Source organism: Sturnus vulgaris, chromosome 7 (assembly GCF_052056855.1).
Source record: "Sturnus vulgaris isolate bStuVul1 chromosome 7, bStuVul1.hap1, whole genome shotgun sequence".
In the NCBI taxonomy this organism is placed as follows: Eukaryota; Metazoa; Chordata; class Aves; order Passeriformes; family Sturnidae; genus Sturnus; species Sturnus vulgaris.
In genome coordinates, this window is record NC_142249.1 from 34,258,560 (window position 1) to 34,280,013 (window position 21,454).

At 42.9% G+C, this 21,454-nt stretch overlaps 1 protein-coding gene across 3 annotated transcripts in view; it reads right to left on the reverse strand.

Annotated features, from left to right (window-relative positions):
• The window catches only part of DPP10 (dipeptidyl peptidase like 10), a 428,896-nt gene that overhangs the window by 221,092 nt on the left and 186,350 nt on the right, over window positions 1-21,454 (reverse strand). The window contains exon 1 of one of the 3 annotated variants that reach the window (XM_088168347.1): window positions 17,212-17,539. The exons of the other annotated variants lie outside the window; for them this stretch is intronic. Coding sequence (XP_088024473.1) covers window positions 17,212-17,283 — 72 coding nt within the window. The 5' untranslated portion in view covers window positions 17,284-17,539. Of the gene's footprint in view, window positions 1-17,211; window positions 17,540-21,454 lie in introns of those variants that run through there. 3 annotated transcript variants of the gene reach the window in all.

Genomic DNA, 21,454 nt, shown 5'->3' on the forward strand with positions numbered 1-21,454 from the left:
CTACAATGGTGATTTCCACTCTCTTCATGTGACAGCAAAAACATAAAACAAGCCTGTTAACAGCTTGGGCAATGCTACATAAGCGAAATGTTATTCCTTTAAATTGCAGGGGAAAAAACATCTCAGAAGTGAAAAGTGTAATATTTGTACTACACTGTTTAAGTGTAGATCTCAAAGCATGCTCAGGTCTTCAGCTCAAGTCTCACGTGTATCAGTATGATGTCATGAACAGGGCCAGGAAACAAAGTGCAATTTTTACTAAACTCTAACTAAGGCTCTCATTACACACAAAAATGAGGTTTTATGCTGATCCACACTATACTTCTCTTAACAGCTTGCTGGTTGTATTTAAAAAATACACAGTACAAAGGGCTTTAGCTTTCTCTAATGTTCCCAATTACAAAACATTAATCTTTGTCAATCACCTTTGTCTAAGATTTATATTTTGTGCCACCAGAACACTTTGACACTATGCCACTTTTTCTCCTGAGAGCCAGCAGCCTGAGACAACTCTGAAATCATGACATAACTCTAATAAATACCCAGAATTATGCCAGCATTATTTGGGTACAAATGAGCCCTGAAGTAGATCCTGTGATTGTGATTCAGCAGCCTCACACCATCAGAGCAGTGGTTCAAAGGCACTGCACACCAAGCCCCCTTTCTTCACTGCCTGGGATGGTCTTACTTAGGTCCTCCTAATTCTGTTTCCTCTCCATTTCAAAGGAAATGCAGGCAGGCAGCTGAAGAAAATCCAACTCAGATGTTGCTATGTTTTATGCAGAGGAAATGTTCATAAAAATTGACTCTGAGAATGCATTTTTAATAGCAATGAAGAAAAAAAGATATATTTTTGGATTAGAGATTTAACCCGCCTGTACTGGGATATGAAATTGTTTCACCAGGCTAAGATCCAGGCTCATTTCACCATCATTGCAGATATCTAATTTAAGAGCAAAGTCACCCAGGCTTCTCTCTATAATTAACCGGGAAAGACTGATGACCTGAATTGTTCTGCTGAAATACCTAAAATTTGTCTAATCCTCCCTGCTGATTTAAGAACTTCATCTAAGGTTTAAAGTCAGGTAAGAGGACTTTCAAATTAAAAAGAAATTAAAAAAAAAAAAAAAAAAAGAAGAAAGAAGGCAGCCCAGAAACCTAGAACAGAAGGTTAAATTTGCTTTAAAAATACAACAGCCAGACAGCTACTCAAGGTCCACAAAATATTTAATGCCCATGTATTAAAATGTTACAAAATTGAATTGTGTTTACAGTTTAATGAAGCAGATGGACAGAACATGTGCTGTTTTCTCTGCACAAAAGCCCAATCAAAGTAAAACAGCATCCTTTCTGATGTCCACATGCTGATAAACTCAAGGGATTAATAACGATGCAGTCAGTCATAGTGCTTTGCTTCAAAGAAATTTGCAAATGAAGATTAATTCAAACAACTTGATGCATATCTGATAAATAGCACTAGAAATACAGACAATACATGTTTCAAAGTTGTATTTTCATGCAATTATTTGAAAAGGCTTTGTCACAGTGGCATGAAAATTGGTTACTGTCTACTGGTTGGTAATCATTTCTGCCTTAAAAAAGTGGTTTTCAGATCCTCAAGTACCTCAGGCTGGATGTTGTGAGCGTTTGGCATTTCTGAGTGTTGATCAGTCACACTCCAGAGCAAAGTGTCTGCAAGCTCAGTCTGTGATTTTCTTCCCAGGTTTTCTTCCCAGGTGTGGAACTAGCACACTGGACAAGATCCCACTGTGCAGACTGTGGGAAAAGCACAGACATGCCAACAGGAAGATGCCAGGCCTGGTGATGCAGATCTGAGTAACCTACTTTGGACAAAAACTCCCACCATGGCAAACAAGGAAAGGAAGAAACTGCTTACACACACACAAATTGTGGGAATGGCTCTGGATACTCAGGACTTGGGCTGTATAAAAGTGAAGAACACCTGGGGGACCCCTACCACCAAGACCAGAAGAAGAAGGGTGAGCTGGACACTGCAGGAACAACATGTGGTGGTGAATATAATCTGTCTTTTTCTCTTTCTCCCCTGTCTCTCTTCCTATTTCTACCCTTCTCTCTCTCAATCTCTCTCACTCATTCCTTGCTGTTAAATAAAATCTGTACCACTGACTTTAGCATATGGTCTCATTTGCAATTTAATTCAGACTCTAATATTATTTCAGGAGTGGGATCCTAACATTATTCCAGCAGATCTTAACATTAATTGGTATCAGAGGTCAGACCATAACGTTAAATTGGTGTTAGAAGTGGGATCATAACACGAGGTGTTGGCACAAACCAAATTTCACAGGACCTGACACACTTTCTGCATGCACTGGTCTGAGCCATGGTGCACACTGGGTGGCCTATCCATACCATATCTCTCTTCCCAGCTTTTAAATTACCAACACCTTGTCTAAAATCTGTGATTACAGTAATACAGAACTACCACAAGCTGTTGCAATATTTTCTTTATGGTTGTTTCATGGGTATATCACTATCCAATCCTACATGCCACTTTACTCTGACCAGCAGCACAGCAATGAGAGGCAGATTACTTCCAGACAACTGGTATTTGGAACATCTCTGAAAAGGAAAATGGGATTAGGTGATTTATCTTAATGTTCAGGGCTTGGGGATGACTGGATGTAAGTTTTTTAATCCCTGTTCTGTTACTCCTCTCAAGACTGGTTTATACAGCAGAGGACAAGGGGTGTTAGAGGAAAGGGTTTTTTGTTCTAAGCTGCATTACTTGGAAGCAAAGGTTAATATGGATCACATCCAGCTTCTCCAGTTCAGTGTCTTGTACGAACAGAGAAACTCCTGCAAGTCTGGTTTCTTCAAAGCCATAGCATGGTGAATTAGAGCACAGCTACTCTCTGAGCAGCAGGACTACCAGAGGTTTCATTAATATCCAAGCAAATATTGATAAAATTCCCAACTGAATTTACACAACACATGTCCCAAGATGAAAACTTAAGTAACTTTCCGCAGTAGCAGCCATGTGTTTATGAGCCCTTTTAGTGTTCTGGGGAACATTTTCAAAGCACCTACCATTGTATCATTTCAAACTGCATCACAAATGTTCACTACCCGAAATGTAAACCCTCCTGGGAAGCAGGTATCATTACATCCAATACAGCTTGGTTTAGTATCACAAGTGATTTGATGCCTCCAAACTTCCAGATTCAATTGCAAGCACTAGGACAACTTCCAGAGATGTGAGTGTATTTTGAAAGAAAAAGATGAATAATCCATGGGAGAAGCACAGACAATAGCTTTTATACATGTCCATAAATCATAAATCCAGGCACAAAAAAAGACTTCTCTTGGTCAGTGGCAAAAAAATAAAACTCAAAAGAAACTATTATGTTTCTTCTAGAATTAGACTCTTTGCAATTTTCTGAAAGACTCTTCGGGCACGGTCCCAAAAAGGAGGAGAAAAAGTCAGTGTCAGAGATTTGAAATGGGGTGAATGCACTGACAATCCTTGTCAGAAGTACCAACTGGTTCATCTTCCAATTACTGTTTCCAGAGGCTTTTTGCAGCCTCCTGCTTCACTGGTCCATGCTTGGGGTCTGACCCCCAAGATTTTGGAGCACTACAGCAAAGCTGGACCACAGCTGCTCAAAGTTGGCATGGCCCAAACAACAGGAACTTATCTTGGGGTTCAAGATACCAGCAGTGGATTCAGAATGAGCTCTCCAAGTCAGTATATACATATAATTATAACACAGACTGCAGCAGATTGAAGATAATACTAAATGGTATGCTAAAGATATTCAATTAAATTAATTCATTTTATGCATATAATTATTAATACCAAAAGTCCTTGAGCAAGAAAGGTCACCATGAAAATAATCCTAAAGTTCTGGTTAAATGTTTCCAGCCAAATCACATGGGTACCCTCAGCCACTTCTTTTCCTAATACACAAATTTGCTGACTCTTTTTCCAGTTTGATGGGATTGTTTGCAAATATTCTGTTTATGTTGTGATTTTTAAAAATCTAATCACTTCAAGAGAATAAAATGCTCTTCCCTCTGTTCTTTTCTGTTTGGAAAGACTCTCTCCTCTTTCAGAGACAGTCAATGTAAACTGCTGGTAGGTTTGTCAAATCACACCCATTCACGGCTATTTTAGAAAAACTGAAACAGAAAAATGGAAAATGGAGATAACAGTATTAATTTTCTTCCACTTGATACTTATCCTATCTATTTAGACTTCAGAAAAATGCTTTTGTTTCCCTCGATGTTCCAACTGCAATTCAATCTTGGATGACGATTGAAGCCCTGTCACAATATAAATAAAACTTTCAGAAATGCTTAGAATTGAAATATAACTGCTGCAGTACAAAACCACAGAAACAAAGCCTTTGGTGCCATGCAGATGAAGAATTGAGCCCTCAAAAATACAGCAACTGCTTTGAAGAGAAATAATGAAAGGTCCCACAACCTGGTACACTAAAAAATAAGGGATATTTCAGTGACTCTGACAGATTCAGAGCTGTGGGGCTCTCCACCAAAAGCTCTGGTTCAGATGTCCATAAAGGAATATACTTTTCTTGGTGGAAACAGCTCATCCTCACCCAGATTAACCTCTTGACATCTTCCAAATCCTGTTTTTACTTAGAAGTTTAATGCTTGAGGTAAATTTCTGGAGACTCACATTTCTCACTTCACCAACATCAGAGAAGGCTTCATGCTGAATATTGCCTTTGGGCAATATCTTAAAAGCCAACTAACTTCTGATTTTTCCCAAATGATGTTAAATCTTGATAACCGAGAGCTGTTTTCAAACACTTCAAGGTAAGGCACAGATACCTCCAAGTCTCAGAAGACTGCAGCATGATCAGAAAGTACACTTATTTTACATAAGTATTATTAAAAACTAAATCTGTGAAGTGCATGGAGGGCTCATATGATAATGGGTAAGAAATTTTTCTTGTAGCAAAAAGAGTCACAGAGACAGGAATAATGATGAAATAGAGAACAAAACAAAAATAAATTTAAAAGAACAAAAAAAAATCAGGGCATTGCAGTGTCACTGGTTCATCCAGGTCAATTTGCATGAGACTTACTACTGAAAACAGTTTTATAACATAAAAATATTATCTCCATAGGAACATTCCTTTTCTCTGATGGGATTAAAATTTAAAAAAAAAAAACATGATTAAAATAAAAAACAAAAACAACTTTATGAAGTTAGGGCAAAAACAAGGGAGAATATTTTCCCATGTGGAAAAGGTCTATTAATATCACCTGGAAGTTTCCATCTCAGTGGAATAAAAACGTGAAATCTTTGCTGATTAAGAAACACCTATTACTCTGCTTTCTCCAGGATCAGTGGAAACTCATGAAGTGTCCCTTAAGATATTTCACAGAGCTCACTAGTTTTTCATGGACTTGCCTGAAATGTCCAAGAAATTTAAAAGATTTGCACTCTTGAAATGTGTCCCGTGTTCTTCTAACCTACATTGCCTATTCTAAGCTTTGCACAGATAAATTCGAGCAACTTTGGTTTCTTTATTTTTTACAGAAATTATTCGGAGAGGCCCCATACCTCCCTGGATGCTGTGAAAGAATAAACTGGAAGGATCACAGACAGAGGGATGAGCTGTTACAATGCATGGCATGGGCTGATGAGCACAGGAATGGAAACACAAGACATGCAGGACAATGTGCCTTTCTGTCTGCTCACATAAAATATCCAAAATTTATGGAAAAATTATGGACCCAAAAAAATATGATGGACAAAATACGCCTCCAGATCCTCGCAATGACCAAGGAACACTATCAGGAGAGTACAAAACCTCAGCGTTATTATAGAAGTAGCCCTTAAAAAAACAGACTCAGAATAATTAAGAAATACTTGCACAGATGAGCTGTCTCACACTGACACAGTGCATAGCGGATATTCTAAATTTGTGTCTTAAGTGTTTCTTCATTTCCTTTTTCCTGATAGCAAAGAGGATAATGAGAGATAGCACTGGAACCTGCAACAGTAAGGTCTGATTTGCTGCTAGATTTCAAAGACCATTCACTGATTCCTGAACAGCAAGTGTAGGTATCCAAAGGATAAGGTCCTCAATCCAGAGGAGATAAAACAGGTAAAGTTTTTAAACGGCTGAAGGAGTTAATGCATTGATACTCTCAGTGACTGGAAAAAAGAAGGAAAAGAAAAAAAAAAAAAAAAAAAAGTATGAACTTTCTTTTCCAAAACTCTGCAGAAATGCATGCACAGATAATTTATGTAACGTATGTGTTTCACACTCCTACTGTTCTGCAGCACTCTATAAAACCTGCTGTTATTACATGCTATACTGGCATGTCTATTACTTTCCAACAAGAAAATCATTACTTTGGCCTGCCTCCTGGTCTTGCTGAGTTTTGTATAGCTCACCTGGCCATTTCCAAAACACAAGCTGAAAAATCGTCTATAAATCAGATACTTGACAGAAAAAAGAAGCATTCTGCACTACTTAGCGCAGCCAGGGCTGTACTGCATCAAATTCTACTACCTGCTTTTTAACAATGCTATCACTTAGAAAAAATGGCACTAATATAATGGTTCAATATTCAATGTAATGAAGTGGGCTCAACAGCCTTCCACCAGTCACAAAAGAGACATTACTGTCTGTCGTTTGTGAATAAACTTCCCTTTGTTGTGATTTAATCAACCTTCGTTTTTAACCTGCATACATAAAACATTACATGCTAGAAGCCTTAATTACTTTGAAAAACACCTGAATAATTTAATCTCAAAGCACAGCTCTTTCCATACCAAGAACCTCAAGAAACTCCTTAAGGGCAAAAGCCTCCCAGTAATCCAAATCCAAGAGCCTTTGTAGAACCAGTTAACTCATTTTCAATGATTAAACGTTACTTCTACAAATACTTTTAAATACAGACTTTGTCTCAAGAGTAAGTCCCAACATACCAGCTGTAAAACAAGACTTTTTGGGAGGGAAACACCTCCCTGAGGTGCAGAACAAGTGATCCACCTAACAGATGGAGTCACTCCACCAGAGCTGGGTGGAGACTGCTGCATGTGCACAGCCTGCTAAAGTCACCAAACAAGAGTTTGTGTGTTTTTATGCCTGCTTTAACCCAACCATCATACTGCACCTTCGCATGGAAGACACAAATCAAGTTGCTTTCACTGCATAGTCCATGTGATTAAAAGGAAAGGGAATAAAAATAAGTCCTTTCCTCAAAATCTTTATAGCAAGTGAGATGCCATATAACTGAAATTCTTGCTCTCTCAAGGAGAAAAAGGAAAGAAAAAACAAAAAAGGAAAAAATTTGCATAGCACTTACAGTCAGATCAAGGTCCTGGCATGAGAGTTAATGCCAGGTCATGGATGAATGCTAACCACATCCAGCCAAAGGGCAGCCTTTGAAATCATTTCCACAGTCACAGCTGCAGCTTTCAGACTCCAAATATATATTAAGTTTTGTCAAGTGCTACATGGAAATCAGTAGAATTCCATACTTCAGTCTGCAGCTCTTCAGGAAGAGTTCTCTTTATGTCAGATATAAGATAATCTACTATTCCTTTCCTATTACAACAAAGATTTACAGTAGCACATCAAAAGGAAAGGAAGAACTTTCTATCATTGTCAAGCAGCAGAAAGGGGGGGAAAAAAAGAGAGATGATTGTAATAAATGTTTGTTTTTTTATTCTCATAGAAGTTCATTTGTATCGACTATCAACAACAGTAAAACTACCAGTAATTCACTGATTCACCATGGCATCCCCACTATTCCATCTCCTGCAGACTCCAACCCAATACATTTCCCTGGGATACTACCTTTTTCCAAGGGCCAAACATTTTTGCTTGAGTATCTTTCTGGAAACCGTTTTTCATTTAAAGACATCAAAAGGCAGAGTTCAAAACTTACCTCAGCATTTCTCTTCCAAGGGTTAAATTGCCTGCCTTGAAAAATATGCTCTTTATTTCATTGTCCTTTTCATTTTACGTACCTATTTTTGTTTCTTGTTATGATTTGTACAAGATCAGGCACTCGATTGCAACACAGAGCAGCACCTGGAGGGGATTTTTTGCAGTGTGTCTGTTTTCTCCCTTAACTGGTCACAGCCAGAGATCTCCATCTCATCCATCCAACCCCTCTTATTTATGTACCTTGTTTCCACCAAGCTCATCCCAGCCCACATTTTAGATGGTGGATGTGCTGGAGTCCTGTTTTTAATGGAAATCCACTACAGTAAAATAGATAACACCATTCCCCTCATTAAGGGAAGTGGTTTCCATGTAAATGTGACTATGGCTCATTACTCCACACTCTACTTGAGCACACGAAGCACAACACAGGCAAAAATACTCCTGTTTTTCCCAGGTCTTTTGCAATTTGCTGACAATTTTGGTGTGCTGCTCCTCTCCTCCTTATCACCAGTGCAAGTTCAAGTTCCTAGAAATGATGGAAAGACTCACAGTGGTATGAAAGCAGCACTCAGTGCTGGGTCCTCAGCATCCACAGATCACTGAAAAATAGATGAGTGGCTAAGAGTCCATCCTGCTCAGCTGAGTCACACAGGTTTGTGCTGGCAGAAAGAACAGAGGAGGAATTTTCAGCCCAAATCTGCTGGGGTTAGATACACAGGAAATACTAATTCTACCCAAAATCATAGAATTATGCACATAAAATGCTGCCTTTAGCACTACTATGAACCACTTCAGAGATAATCATTGAAAGCTCTGCTGGATCACACCCAACATTCCTAAGTATGCTCTTTATTTACCATTTTCCTGGAGTAATAGATAGAGAATGGATAGTACAAGAAAATCAGATTAAACTGATTTTCTAATATAGTCTCTTTTTTTCAGGACTACACAAATTTTTTAATATGAAACTCCATTCACAGAAGCAATCTGTATTGAAATCAGTAGGAAATCTTTCACCTGGAATTTCCAAGTTGCATAGATGGTCTTGGGGGTGAGTAATAACCAAATACCATAACCCCATAACCCCTCTGCAGGAGCAGCACATGTGTTATCCCAGACACCTGCAGGGCTGCTCCACTGGCACAGCAAACACACACACATGGAAATGCAACACTTTGGTAGCAGCAACTGCACTCTAAATGACAACCACTGTGACCACTAGATTTCATATCTCAGGTTCCTGCCTGAAGGACAGAAATCCACTTAGACAACTACCAACAACACCAACCTTCCTGCAATTCCTCTGGATTGTGAGGATACTCCTAAATCAGAGTGTTTTTCTCAGAGAAGTACACAAATATCAGTGAGCCAGACTCGTGCTGACCACAAATCACTGTCTTACTAACAGACAGTGAATTACCTCCCTATGGCATTGCTCAGTAACATTTTAAAAACACAGTCAGCTTTCCCTAAATGTGCACTGGAGGTCCATCACAGGCAACTCTGACATTTCAAATTCCCAAAACAACAACACACCTCAACACTGACGTTATTTCTGAAATTGCAGCCTTCAAGGACCCGCCTAAATCACACAGAAATTTTGCAACCAGCTGAGAACAGGACATTTAACAGGATATTTAAGGGCTTTTAACCTCCAATTTCATAATCTCCATTCTCCATTCTTTTTCAAGTTAGTGGAACTCTTTCAGATACATCCACATATGTAGAGTTAGGAAAAAAATCTCAGTTACAGAAGATCATATGATTTATAAGCGAGACTTACACCCCAGTTGTTTCCTGCTGTCTATTTCAGATTGAGTGGTCCTCACAAGCATTTCTGTGAAACAGACCTCTCCACCACCTGCAATTCACTCATTCGTCAGTGTATTTCTGTCTTGACTGGGGAGGCAATAAACACTGGTATGTTTGAAAAGCAGCAACTACCTACAAACATGTAAGAAATTGATCCAATGCTGCAAGGAAGAAAACAGTCATGTAATGTAGCTGTATCAGGCCTAAGCCAAGTGAAAAAAACAAACCAAAATCATACAGCTGCTTTTAAATACATGCATGCATCCATCATCTTCTATGTTTGTGAAATCTGTGTAGCAAAGAGAGCAGCAGATCTGGACCTGTTAAGGACCTGATTTGCACACCTTCTGTATTTCTATATTTCTGGGGTTCCATGGACCAGCTCCAGTCTGATCCCAAGGACCCAACACCCACTGAGAGCTGGTGCACCCCACGGGTGCTCCTGGAGCACATCAGCTTCTTTAATTTCATCCTAGGGAATTCAGTCACAGCCTGAAACTGCTCTGGGGTTCAAGACAAAATCCATCAGGGTCAGTCAGGATTGGTTCACTGGTAAATTTTTAATCCAAACTAAAATGCCACCATGGGCATACCCAACTGCAATGTACTGCAGGCCAGGGGACTCTTCTTGAACTGCATTGAGTCAGATCACCCAACTTTTAGAGCAATTATGTGTTTATTTAGAATTCTTATTAGATCACTGATCTAAACAGCTCTTCCTTAATACTCAAAACGGCAGCACACCACTCTTAATTAGGTGGACTTATGCTCAAACCTTTGTTCTGAAATACTCCCCCAATATATCTTAAATGCTTTGATTTAACCAGGCTCTGAAGCCTTAGGATGGAAAAGGGGAAAGGAGGTCAGCAGCCTCTGCACCTCCAGGAGCAGAGAGAACAAACACAGAGCATGACTGATCAGTCACACCGGCAGTGTTTGATTTACTTTCTTGCCCTTGCCCAGCACTTCAAGCAAGTTTAATGGTTTTCCCATTGGCATTTGGAATTCTCTCCATATTCTCCAAAATAAAACTTCAATATGGGCCCAGTTTGTTTTTTGGAAAGCTACAAAATGCTTTTCTTTGCTCCCCAAAGGAATTGCAAATTGCAAATATTGCCCCAGGCAGTCTGAAATATGCCCCCAAAAGCTTTTAAAGAATCATTATTTTCCTTAAATTATCACATTGTTTAATACTCCCTAATTGATTTTCTTAGGCAATATCCTCCAAACGCCAGAGGGGTTTTATCTCATCTATTTTATCTTAGAATCGGTCAAAACTATTTACAGATTCTCTACATAAATAACACATAATAAGTTATGTGGCTGTTGCCAGCAGTGTTAAGAAAGACTAAAAAAGGTCTTTTAGCTTCAGCCTCAGATCTGTAGGTCATCCAGTGTCCTTCGTAATGGATAAATACAGTAATTTATCATCATCAGTCACCACCAGCATTGTTCTTTTTACTATCATATATTCATGAACATCATTCGATGCAGCTGAGTGAAGCGTAAAAGAAGTTCATGATTAAAGTGGAAAGGGACAGAGTTTGAGACATCCGAGATTTTGTGACTGATGCACAGACTTGAAATATGACACAGGTCTTGTAAAACTTACAAAGACAGTGTCACCAAGTTCCAGGTACCTGCTGGCAGGACACGGGATCTGTGGCAGCAGGTGAGATTACCTGTGTCTTGAGATATAGTGTTATAAAAAGTAAAATATGTGAAATGCAAATTTGTACAGCTACAGGTTCTTCTATAGGTCAGACATATTTCAAAACTCTATTAGCTAAAAAAATACAATAAAACACAACAACAACAACTATGAAACAACTATGAAACCCCTCTAGGGATCACTTACTGCATTATTTACTACCACCATGAGAAGAGAGTCTGTGGTCACATTTGTGTGTCACTAACACATGCATATGATCTCCAAATGCCTCCAAGTAATTAAAAAGTGTTGAAATGATGGCTTTCAAATTTGAGAATAGCATCAAACAGCATCTCTGCTTAAAGAGTTCCTCCCTCTTGTTAATTATCAAAATAGCTTGCCTGAAGCAATACATTCAATTGGAAAATGCTGGAAAAAAACCCACGGAGAGGGTTTTTAAAAATAGCTGATACAATATGTATGTTGAAATGTCTGAGGCTACTATGTAACCTACAACGTGCCCGCAATTCTTTCTAACACAGAAGAGTCAGAAAGATTGCCCTGTTTCACAGTTTTTGATTTACTGCACTAAGTAATCCCTCTAATCCACCTGCAAGAGGAGGGTTCTACATGCTGGAAAGTCAGGTGCTGGATGATGCTGCCCAGGTTCCCACACGCTGTTTTGCAAGCAAGACACGCTGCAAAAAGGCTTCAGAACCATGAGGAGAGGGTACTAAGAGCAGGAGAGCATCAGCATGATCACCCTGCCCTGAGAGATCTCTGTGGTTGTGCCACAGGGCAGAGAATGGATAAAGGACTGGAAGGGTCTCGGTGAAGTTCCCTGCATTAGGAAAGGGAATTTCTGACACACATGGAACACTGATCACTTCTGAATTAAAAAAAATCCTCATGTGCTCTGCAGACACTGAAAACGTGTGTGGCTCAAGCTCCTCGAGATGGTGCACACACTCAGAGCGGGTACCAGGTATCACAGACAATGATGCTCCTCAATAAACATCAGGAGCATCTCTCCAAAAACAAGATCCTGCTCGCCCCTGCCCCACAGAGCTCAGAGCAGAAGACAAAAACTGCAGTGAAGATGGAAGACAAGCTTCAGGCTTTTTGTGCCAATCACCACTATCGGGTACAGCTGAACTACATCAAAACAGTCACCAGGCAAAGAGAAAACGAATAAAGGCCACATGTACTGTTTGAAAGATGACACATCCTGTGCCTTCCTGCAGAATCTGAATCCTGAACAATATTGCAACCACCACAGGTAATATATTTTCCTAAAAGCTTCTTGTGCAGCTGGTCACACAGTCAACAGATATTGCAAGCCTGTAATCCCCCTTGATCAATTCAGCACAGATATAGTGTGGCCTCTATAGAATGTAAGAAAAAGAGTTTAAAAGTTTAAGTTAAGATTCAAATGACAGCTCTTTATGAAAAATTCTGGGTATAACAATATCACCTTATTTCACCACTACTATTGGCTTTCCTTACCTACTGTTTGTGACATTGTGTTGAACCTTGTTGAAACCAGTAAGTTGGGTAGAGCACCACAGCAGAGCAAGGTAAAAGTTCCACTAGGCTGGTAAGCAGGAAAAATGCAAAGTCACTTTGGATTATGTACTAGAACTGGATTTCTTATTTCAGGCTGCTCTGAACACAAACAGGAGTGGGGGACATGGACTTGACCACCTGACTAAATCTTTCAAGTACTGGAGCTGTTGTGTGTTGTGATTAAGAGTTCAAGTTTCTGCCTGACCCATCGAGCTCAAACTGACCTGAGTGGGGCAAGGGAGAGCCCTTTCGCCTTGATAAAACCTCATTAAGGTGAATATTGCTCTGGACAGACACAGCTATCCATCAATGCTTTTCCCACTACAAGATCAGAGTCTGGTTTTGGGAAAAAGAAGCAAAGCAATGAAGAAAGACATAAAAACAGAAATTATTTTGGCTTTAGTCACTGAAAAATAAAACACAGATAATTATATTTTGTTCTTTTGATATACTTTTAGAATATGCCACTTGTCTGGTGACCACAGAAACTGGTCCTGAGACAGAAAAAGTCAACTCCCAAAATCAAGACAGTCAAGCAAACAGTAACCAGTTGTCCTTGTTTTTTTTTCTAAACATGTAATTTAAATGTTTACCAAATAACGTCCAGATTTAGTACAACACAACATCTGATTTGACCTTGCCTGTTTTAAAAGAATAATGTAGTAGATTCTAAAATTTCATACAGTAAAAAAAAAAAAGAAAAAAAAGAAAACAAACAAACAAAAAACCACTTTTTTTCCTGTTTCAAAATCAATTTTAAAAACGCATCAGGTTGGGAGAGTAAAAGAGGCTCAGGAGAAAAGGATTATAAATTTCAAAGGTCTGTCTTCTGCACACACAAAGAACAGCGAGTAGCACCAGGTGGTGTAGATCATCTGTTTTTTTGTAAACAGACTGAAGCCTCACAAAGGTAATACCTAGAGGAATTATCTTAGTTTTTCATCTGCAAAGATAGCAACATTCATCAACCAGCAAGTCATTCAGGTACATTATATTTTTCAAATATGTTGTGTCCGCTGACTACCAAATGCTTGTGCCTTCTAAAATAGATCCCTAAACATCATTGTCCAAGACTCCAGGACAGTTCTTAAGAGCTACAAGATGAAAAACACTCATTTTTGTACTCTAAGGGGAACTGAAGGAGCCACCTTAACTCCTGACACCGTGCTCAAGTGACAGAAGTCTGAGCACTTGGATGGAGCATTCCAGAAATTTACAAGCAATTTACAGCTATTTTCCTTTCTACCATATATCACCTGAACATAAAACTGTAGTTTTTGTAATACATATGACTCATCATATATTTAGCAGTGAGATGAGAATAAATCTGGCTAATTTATCAAACTGAATGCCAAAACATCAATAGCACTGTTAATGGAAGTTGTTATTGGATGCTCCCAGGGGAGCCTTGGTTTAAAAGTACTATCACAGGAAGCGCTGGATATGAAGTTATATCCAATTATTTATAAGGTGATGGCTGTGGATGTTTCAGTCAGTCAATCCAAGCTTTTATTTGAAGTGGAGAATCCCAGCATTAGCCTGCTGTAATTTGAAATCCCATCTTGGGACACAAGCCTGTAAATTTACCAGAAATGCTTCACCTTCGGTATGACTCCTCTCAGAGAAATCTGTAAAACCAGACTTTGGAATCAGGAAAGAGATTTACACTTGGAAGATCTTGGTACAATTCCTTATTCTTTCTAGGACTTTCTACTTCTCTACCAGAAAAGATTTGCCAGCCCTGATGCCTCAGGAAACCCTTCTCAGAGCAGACACCTTCCCGTTATAAATAGGTCAATAAACTCCAGGTGTCAAATGTAGTGACACTACAAGTTCACACAATTCACCAGCAACATGCAATGTGAAACGTGACTACACAGACAGAGATGGATTTATTGAAGGCCCTAAGAAGGATGCATTTTCCATAGGAGCAAGCCCATGACAGTGCTGTGCAGTGTGGAAAAGCAGAGTGAACATGTGAACCCATTTTCTTCTTCCCCCCATGCTCACCACAGCTCCAGTTCTGCAACTACAACCACAAAAAGCCAACAAAAAGCTTTGAAACTATAATATTCTTTTGTTAGGATCACAGCTACATCACACTGCTGCACTAAGAATGGTTTCCAGCACAAACCTGAAGTAAGACACAGCCTCTGGCCCAGCCCTGCCCAGGGCTGAGCGTGTCCCATGGATCTTGGCTTCAGAGCTGCATGAGTGGACATCTACAATCCTGGCCTCATTCTGCATGGAGCTCACTGCAGGATTCAGTCCTCTGTGCTTATGATGGGCATCCAAACCCATAGAAAGACTTCCTATCCACTAAAAGCAACATTTTGCACGCCATGCTGTTACAAACTGCATGATGTCCCTGGCACCTAAGAGAACAGGCAATCAAATCTGATTCAATGTCAACTTTCATCATTGGTCTGAAAAACCCAATCCAAATATACAGGACTTCACACCTACACTTCATTCAGCCAGGCCCACCGACAAACCAGTGACTGCCACAGCCACCACTGAGAGAGGCTGAGAACTCCAGAGCACTCAGGCAACCATATTTCTATATTTAGGATAAACCTTAACATTTAGTATGCTTTAAATTGATATCTTACTGCTGTTCCTCATTATGACCTAAAAAAGTAGTCAAACTGGTAATTTTGTTCATATAATATTAACCCCCCTTTGAAAAGACTTCCACCTCCAACAACAATTGCCAATTCAACACCTCTGTATTGAATATAAAGAAATAGAGATTGGTTAAGTTCAAGTACTTTTTATTACATCCAATAGCAGTATCTCTCCGAAGCAAAACAGTGTCCTTGAAATTTATGAGCTCCATGAACCTCTGAGTCTACTTAAAATAATCTTCACTTTTCTACTATTTGCATGGAATTTAAGTACTGATGGAAGTTACCCATCTATTTCAGATCATGTAACTTACACAGTTAATATATTCAAGAAGGATCAAATGTATTATTTTATCAGCATTACATGAAAATGTGCCGTAGTGCATACATTTCTGAGAATGAGCATACATCTTTAAATTTATTTAAATGAATGGCTTCACTGGTACTGGACAGAGCTGAACGTGCAGCCTGGGTGTGCTTGCAGGACTGGGTACTCAGACTCGGGCTCGCTAAAGCACATCTGAGCCCAGCAGCTTCCACTGCTGGCGTTTTTCACCCAATGCGAGAGTATCGAAGGAAAATTAAGCTCCGTGGATGGATGTAGCAGAGAATGAAAACGTGAAACTCAGCTCCCCACGTCCTGCCAGCCCGTTCAGCGTGCCGGAGTTCCGAACCAAAAGCGGTGCGCACGGACAATGTGCAAAAAATCCCCCTCCGATGGAGTTCGCATATTTTCAGGCGCTCGGGGAGGGGGAGAGCTGAGCGCTGCCCGGGGGCCTCTCCCGCCGGGTGCCGAGGGCAGGTGCGAGGCTCCCGCTCCGGCGCGACCCCCGCCCCGCCCCGGCTGCCCGAGGGTCCCCCGGGGACAGCCCCATCCCTCCCGATGCCTCAGCTCCTGTCGCCCGGGAGCACCAGGCGCAGCGATCTGGTGATGAAAACTTCGATTTTGTAAGGATGACATCCAAGTTCGGCTGCTCCCCGGTACCATCTCCCATATGCGGACACCGCCCGAGACTCTCGAAGCGAGCCGGTTCCGAGAGACACCGGTACCGAGAGGCACCAGCACCCCGCCAGCCTCAGCCCCGCCAGCCCACGGGGCGGCACCGTCGGGCCAAGGGACGTGACTGCCGCCCGGCCGCTGCCAAAATCCCCCCGGGAAACCTCCCCGGCCTCCGCGGCCGCTCCCTGCCCGCCCCGGGCGGAGCGGGCGGAGATGTGGAGCGCCCCGCACCGCCGCAAGCCCCCGCCGCTCCCGCGGTGCCAGCGCCGCTGCCCGCGGCCAGGGCAGCATCCCTCGCCCGTGCGGCTCCCCCGGCGCGACTCGCGGGAAGCGGAGCGCAAACTGCTGCGGGACCCGCTGCCACCGGGGCCGGGCTCACCGACACCCCGGCCCCGATGCGGACCCGAACTAGGCTGGGTCCCCTCCGGGCGGCCCCAGCGCATCCCCGAGACAGCTCCGCCGGGCTCCCTCTTCCCCCCGGCCGAACCGCCCCGAGGGCGCCCGCGTCCCCCGCTCCCCTCCCGCACACTTTTCTCCAGCTCCGCACAACTTCTCCGGGACGGCGGCCGGCCCCCGCCCCGTCCATCCCCGGCCCCTCGCCGGCCCCTCGGCGCCTCCCGCCGCAGGTCGCACCTGGTCGGGCTGCGGCGGCGGCGGGTTCCCCCTGCCGCCCGGGTGCGCCGGCTGCTCCTTCATGGCTGTCATCGCAGGGGCTCGGCGCGGCGCCTCTCACTGATGCTGCGGCCCCGGGCACCCCTCCCTCGGCGCCAGCCGCATGACACCAGCCTCCCCTGGAAGTGGCGCGGCGGAGGAGGAGGAGGAGGAGGAGAAAGAGGAGGACGGGCGGGGGGCGCGGAGCCGCCGCCGCGGCAGCGCCGCTACCGCAGTGCCCCGGTGTTCCGGTGCTCAAGGGGCGTCCGGCCCCGCCGTGCCCCGAGCCGGGGGGCGGCCGCGCATCAGCGCCGGGCGCGGCCGCGGAGCGCCCCGAGCGGGCACGCTCTGCCCGCCCGCCCCGCTCCCCCCGCTCCGCCCGCCGTGGGCCGGCCCGCCGCCGCCAGCAGGTGTCACAGCCGCTCCCGCCGGCCCGGGAGAGACCATCCGCGCCCCCGCCACGGGGGCGTCACTGCCCGCTGCGGCGGAGCCGCGCCGCCCAGAGCGCCCCGCGGGGACCGGCCCCCGCCGCCGGCGGCAGAAACCACGAACGGGGCTAAAGGGAAGGACAGGGTGCAGGGAGCACAGCTACGCTGCTCGTTGGCTGTAACGCTTCTGGTGCCACACAGCTCCGGACTTGCCGGGCAGGGCAGGAGCTGTCCCGCCGCTGTCCAGCCCCGCCACGGCGTTCCAGCAGCGAGCAGCCACAGGCGCATCTTCCCGGCTGTACTCGGAACGGATGTTGCCAGCCCCGGCCTGGGAAGCTCGGCTTGGGGCATCACAACCCTGGTTTGCACCAAGACGCTCACCTTGGGAAGCCCGAGGCTGTGAAAGGGGTTCCAAGGACCATTTTAGATTAATTCAGCATAGGAGGCCCTTACACGGAACTAGGAAAAAGGAGAACATCAGGGAAGACCACAGGGACCCAGTCTACCCTGTGTCCCAAAGCCATATCATCAGATAGTTTCAAGGGGTGTTCTGTGTAAGATGAATGAAGGAGACCATCACCAATTTGATTCTAACCATCAAGAAGGAAATAGTTGAACTGTGAAGACAGATGCTGACTCAAGGCATAGTGAACACAAGCCTTTGCAAGGGAAAAGAACCTCAAATCCAATCAGGTGGAATACCTAGGCTTGGGCTGGGCTGGGTTGTTTGTTAATTCAGGTTGGTTTCATGTCCCAGCACTCAGGAGGATGGAGAACACAGGACTGTCTCCATGCAGGAGATGGAGCACTGGGATGGGAAAGCATGGCTGGCAGGATAGAGAGCCCCAGCACTCTTAGTCAGGCTGGGTCTCGGGAGGCTGCAAGGTAGAAGGAAAGCTGTCAGCACACAGTGAGAGGAGCTTTTGATCATTTTTAATATATTTTGCATCAAACCTCACAAGAAAGGTCAATTCTGACTGGATGGTGAGCATAATTAATAGCAGAGACAGAGATCGGAGATTTCAGCCTGTGCTGGGAACCGTTTAAAAAGGGACAAGAAGATGACATGGGACTGAGGAACTACATATCAGGTTGCCACAGAACAGAGAGAACTGAGTGTTTCCACCTTACACTATGACCCATCGCTGTGTTGACTCCTCCACCAGTCAAGAGGCACAAAAACCCCCAAGCAAATGAACTTTGCAAGCACCTAGACAAAAAAATAGAGGATGACTAATAGCCACCATTAATTTGTCAAGAGTTTATCATTTCAAACAAACCTAATTTCTTTATTTTTAAGGTTAACAAGCCTGTCAGTAGAAGAGCAGTGACTGTCATCTAGATTGACTCACAAGGGCTTCCAGCACTGTCTTCCAGGACAGTTTCATCTGGTACAGAAAAATAGCATCTGAGTAGAACTAAAACAAGAATGCACAAACTTTCTCCAGCATCATTTCTATTTGCTCTTGCCAGTACAGGCATGGCAGCTGTTGAGCACAGGAGCCAAGGTCAGGAAATGCACAGCACCACAGACATGTAGCAAGGAGAATCAGAAGTGTGGCAAGCATGTGCTCTGAAGGAAAACAGAAAATAATCTGGATCAGTTAGTCCTAAGAGAACTGGGAGCTGATATGGAAATTATGTTCAAATGCTTAAAAGGTGCTACCAAAGAATGAAAACAATTGCTTGATTATTGTCTCTCTGGACCAAAATTATACGATTGGTGATGCCTAGAGCAGAAGAATTGTCTAAATTAACTGACTCAATCTCTTTTTGTTGCTGACTTTATGATCCCTTTCCAGCACAACATTGAGGGCCACCACACAGCCCCCTGCATGAGTCCCAACTACAAGATTGTTCTTGCCTGCACAGCTACTTTCTCTCAGATCAGGAATCAGCAGTTCCTGTGCTTCTCTTCTCACCATCTCTCCCCTTACCTCTCCCTTTTACATATCTATTTTCTCTCTTATAATTCATTATTTCCCATCCTGCTGCTGTCCCTTTACTGTCCCTTTACTTCTTTGCCCTCTGCTACTGTCTCCTTTAATTTAACATTTGCATTATGTAAAGAAGAAGCAAAAAGGGCAGCAAAGGTGGCATCTTGGGCACTCCCACACCTATTGCTCTGCTGTACTTTCACGGAGCAGCCTTCACTGCCAACCCTGCCTTTCTTTAGGCTGCATTCTGTTGGACTTGGGGTCTTGTTTGCACTGAGCAATATATAACACAGGGAGACTCAGATTTTGCCTGTGGCCTCTAGGTGCTACAGTAATACAAATAATAAGTCTTAGAAGTAGACATGTTCTGATTCATGCTGTTATGGCACAGGTCTATTGCAACTCAGCTAATTATTGGGCCCTCATCAAGCTGAAGAATTCTAATGATTTAGGGTTTGAATAGGAATGTTTCAATCAAGATTACTTTCAGCTTGTTTTCAATAAGACCCATTGTAATGGAGTTCCACTGTTAATCAAGAAGGAAAAAGACATTAGCAGTCATTTAGCTGGAGCTTGTTTATTCATTAACAATATATTCATTGTGAGGTTTTAGCACACTAATGGACTGAGATATGCAGCAAAGGTTGTGCATGCTGGGTTAGGTTATCATAAATCAATTAGATTTATGGGAAACAAGTATTTTTGGGGTAGGACTTTGGAAATTGGTTGTATACACAATGATTCTTATCTAAAGCTTCCTAAAATCAAGGCTAAGACTCTTATGTACAGCACTCAGTCTCACCTTTTGTCATTATTTTTGAATGTCGGTTCATTGGTTTATAGTATTTATGCTTTGGTGATATTTAATTAATTCACCAGTTTTCACTAATGCCCATGCCAACTTTTATTTAGGTCTTTTTTAGTAAATTACTGTTTAAAAGTCATTTGATTGGGCTGTTTAAAGGGACAGACATTTTACAGCCGTTAATAGGACACATCTTTGAAACTGGAACCTGGTACTAAAACTGCTGCCATAAGGGTGAAGCAATTAAGTTGTATGGTGTTTATGGTGGTTCCTTGTACCATTTCCACCCAAACACCAGGGAAAGCATCTAAGGCTTGGGTGAAATCGCTGCAGAAAGCAAGAGAATTAAAGTCTGGATCAGTTCTTCTACAGTTGCATTACATTAATCCACCTTTCAATGGAAATTTTGTTTTACACACTCCTTGTAACTTGCTCCACCCTCACACACGAAATTTGGATGCATGAGTCAAAACACAACATGAATATTTTATCCTCTACATGAGCTGAATATCAGCTCCATCAGAGTATTACCCCATAGTTACAGCTCGCATCACACATGACTCAATTACATATATGTTGTGTTGACACTGCACACTAATGTGCAGTAAAAATTTTGGACAAGCAGCCAAGAAGTCAGGAAACTGTTTCAAAAGTAAAGTGCAGAAAGAATACAGCACAGGATGCCACATGAAGGGGAATTCTCCCTTTTCTTCCTGAAGAAACTCTGGTGGTTTATGGCTCTCCTGGCCTATCACCCCTTCAGGATGATGTTGGGAGCATGCCCAGGTGCCCAAGGCTGCCTGTGTTATTCACTCCAGAGCCCTGGGACATGGGCTGGGAGCTGCAGGGTCTGAGTACAGCAGATAGAAACCTGGTTATGATCAAGTCCTGGTGATCAAGTGATTTCACTGCCTTGTGTCACACTGCTCTGTGACATTACTGGCACAGTGCAGGTCCTGGCCCTTCCTTTGGCAGAGAGCTTCATGTTCTGCTGCTCCTCCAGTGGTGGAGTTTCAAAGGACAAACCTGTATCAGTTTTGTTCTCTGTATATTAT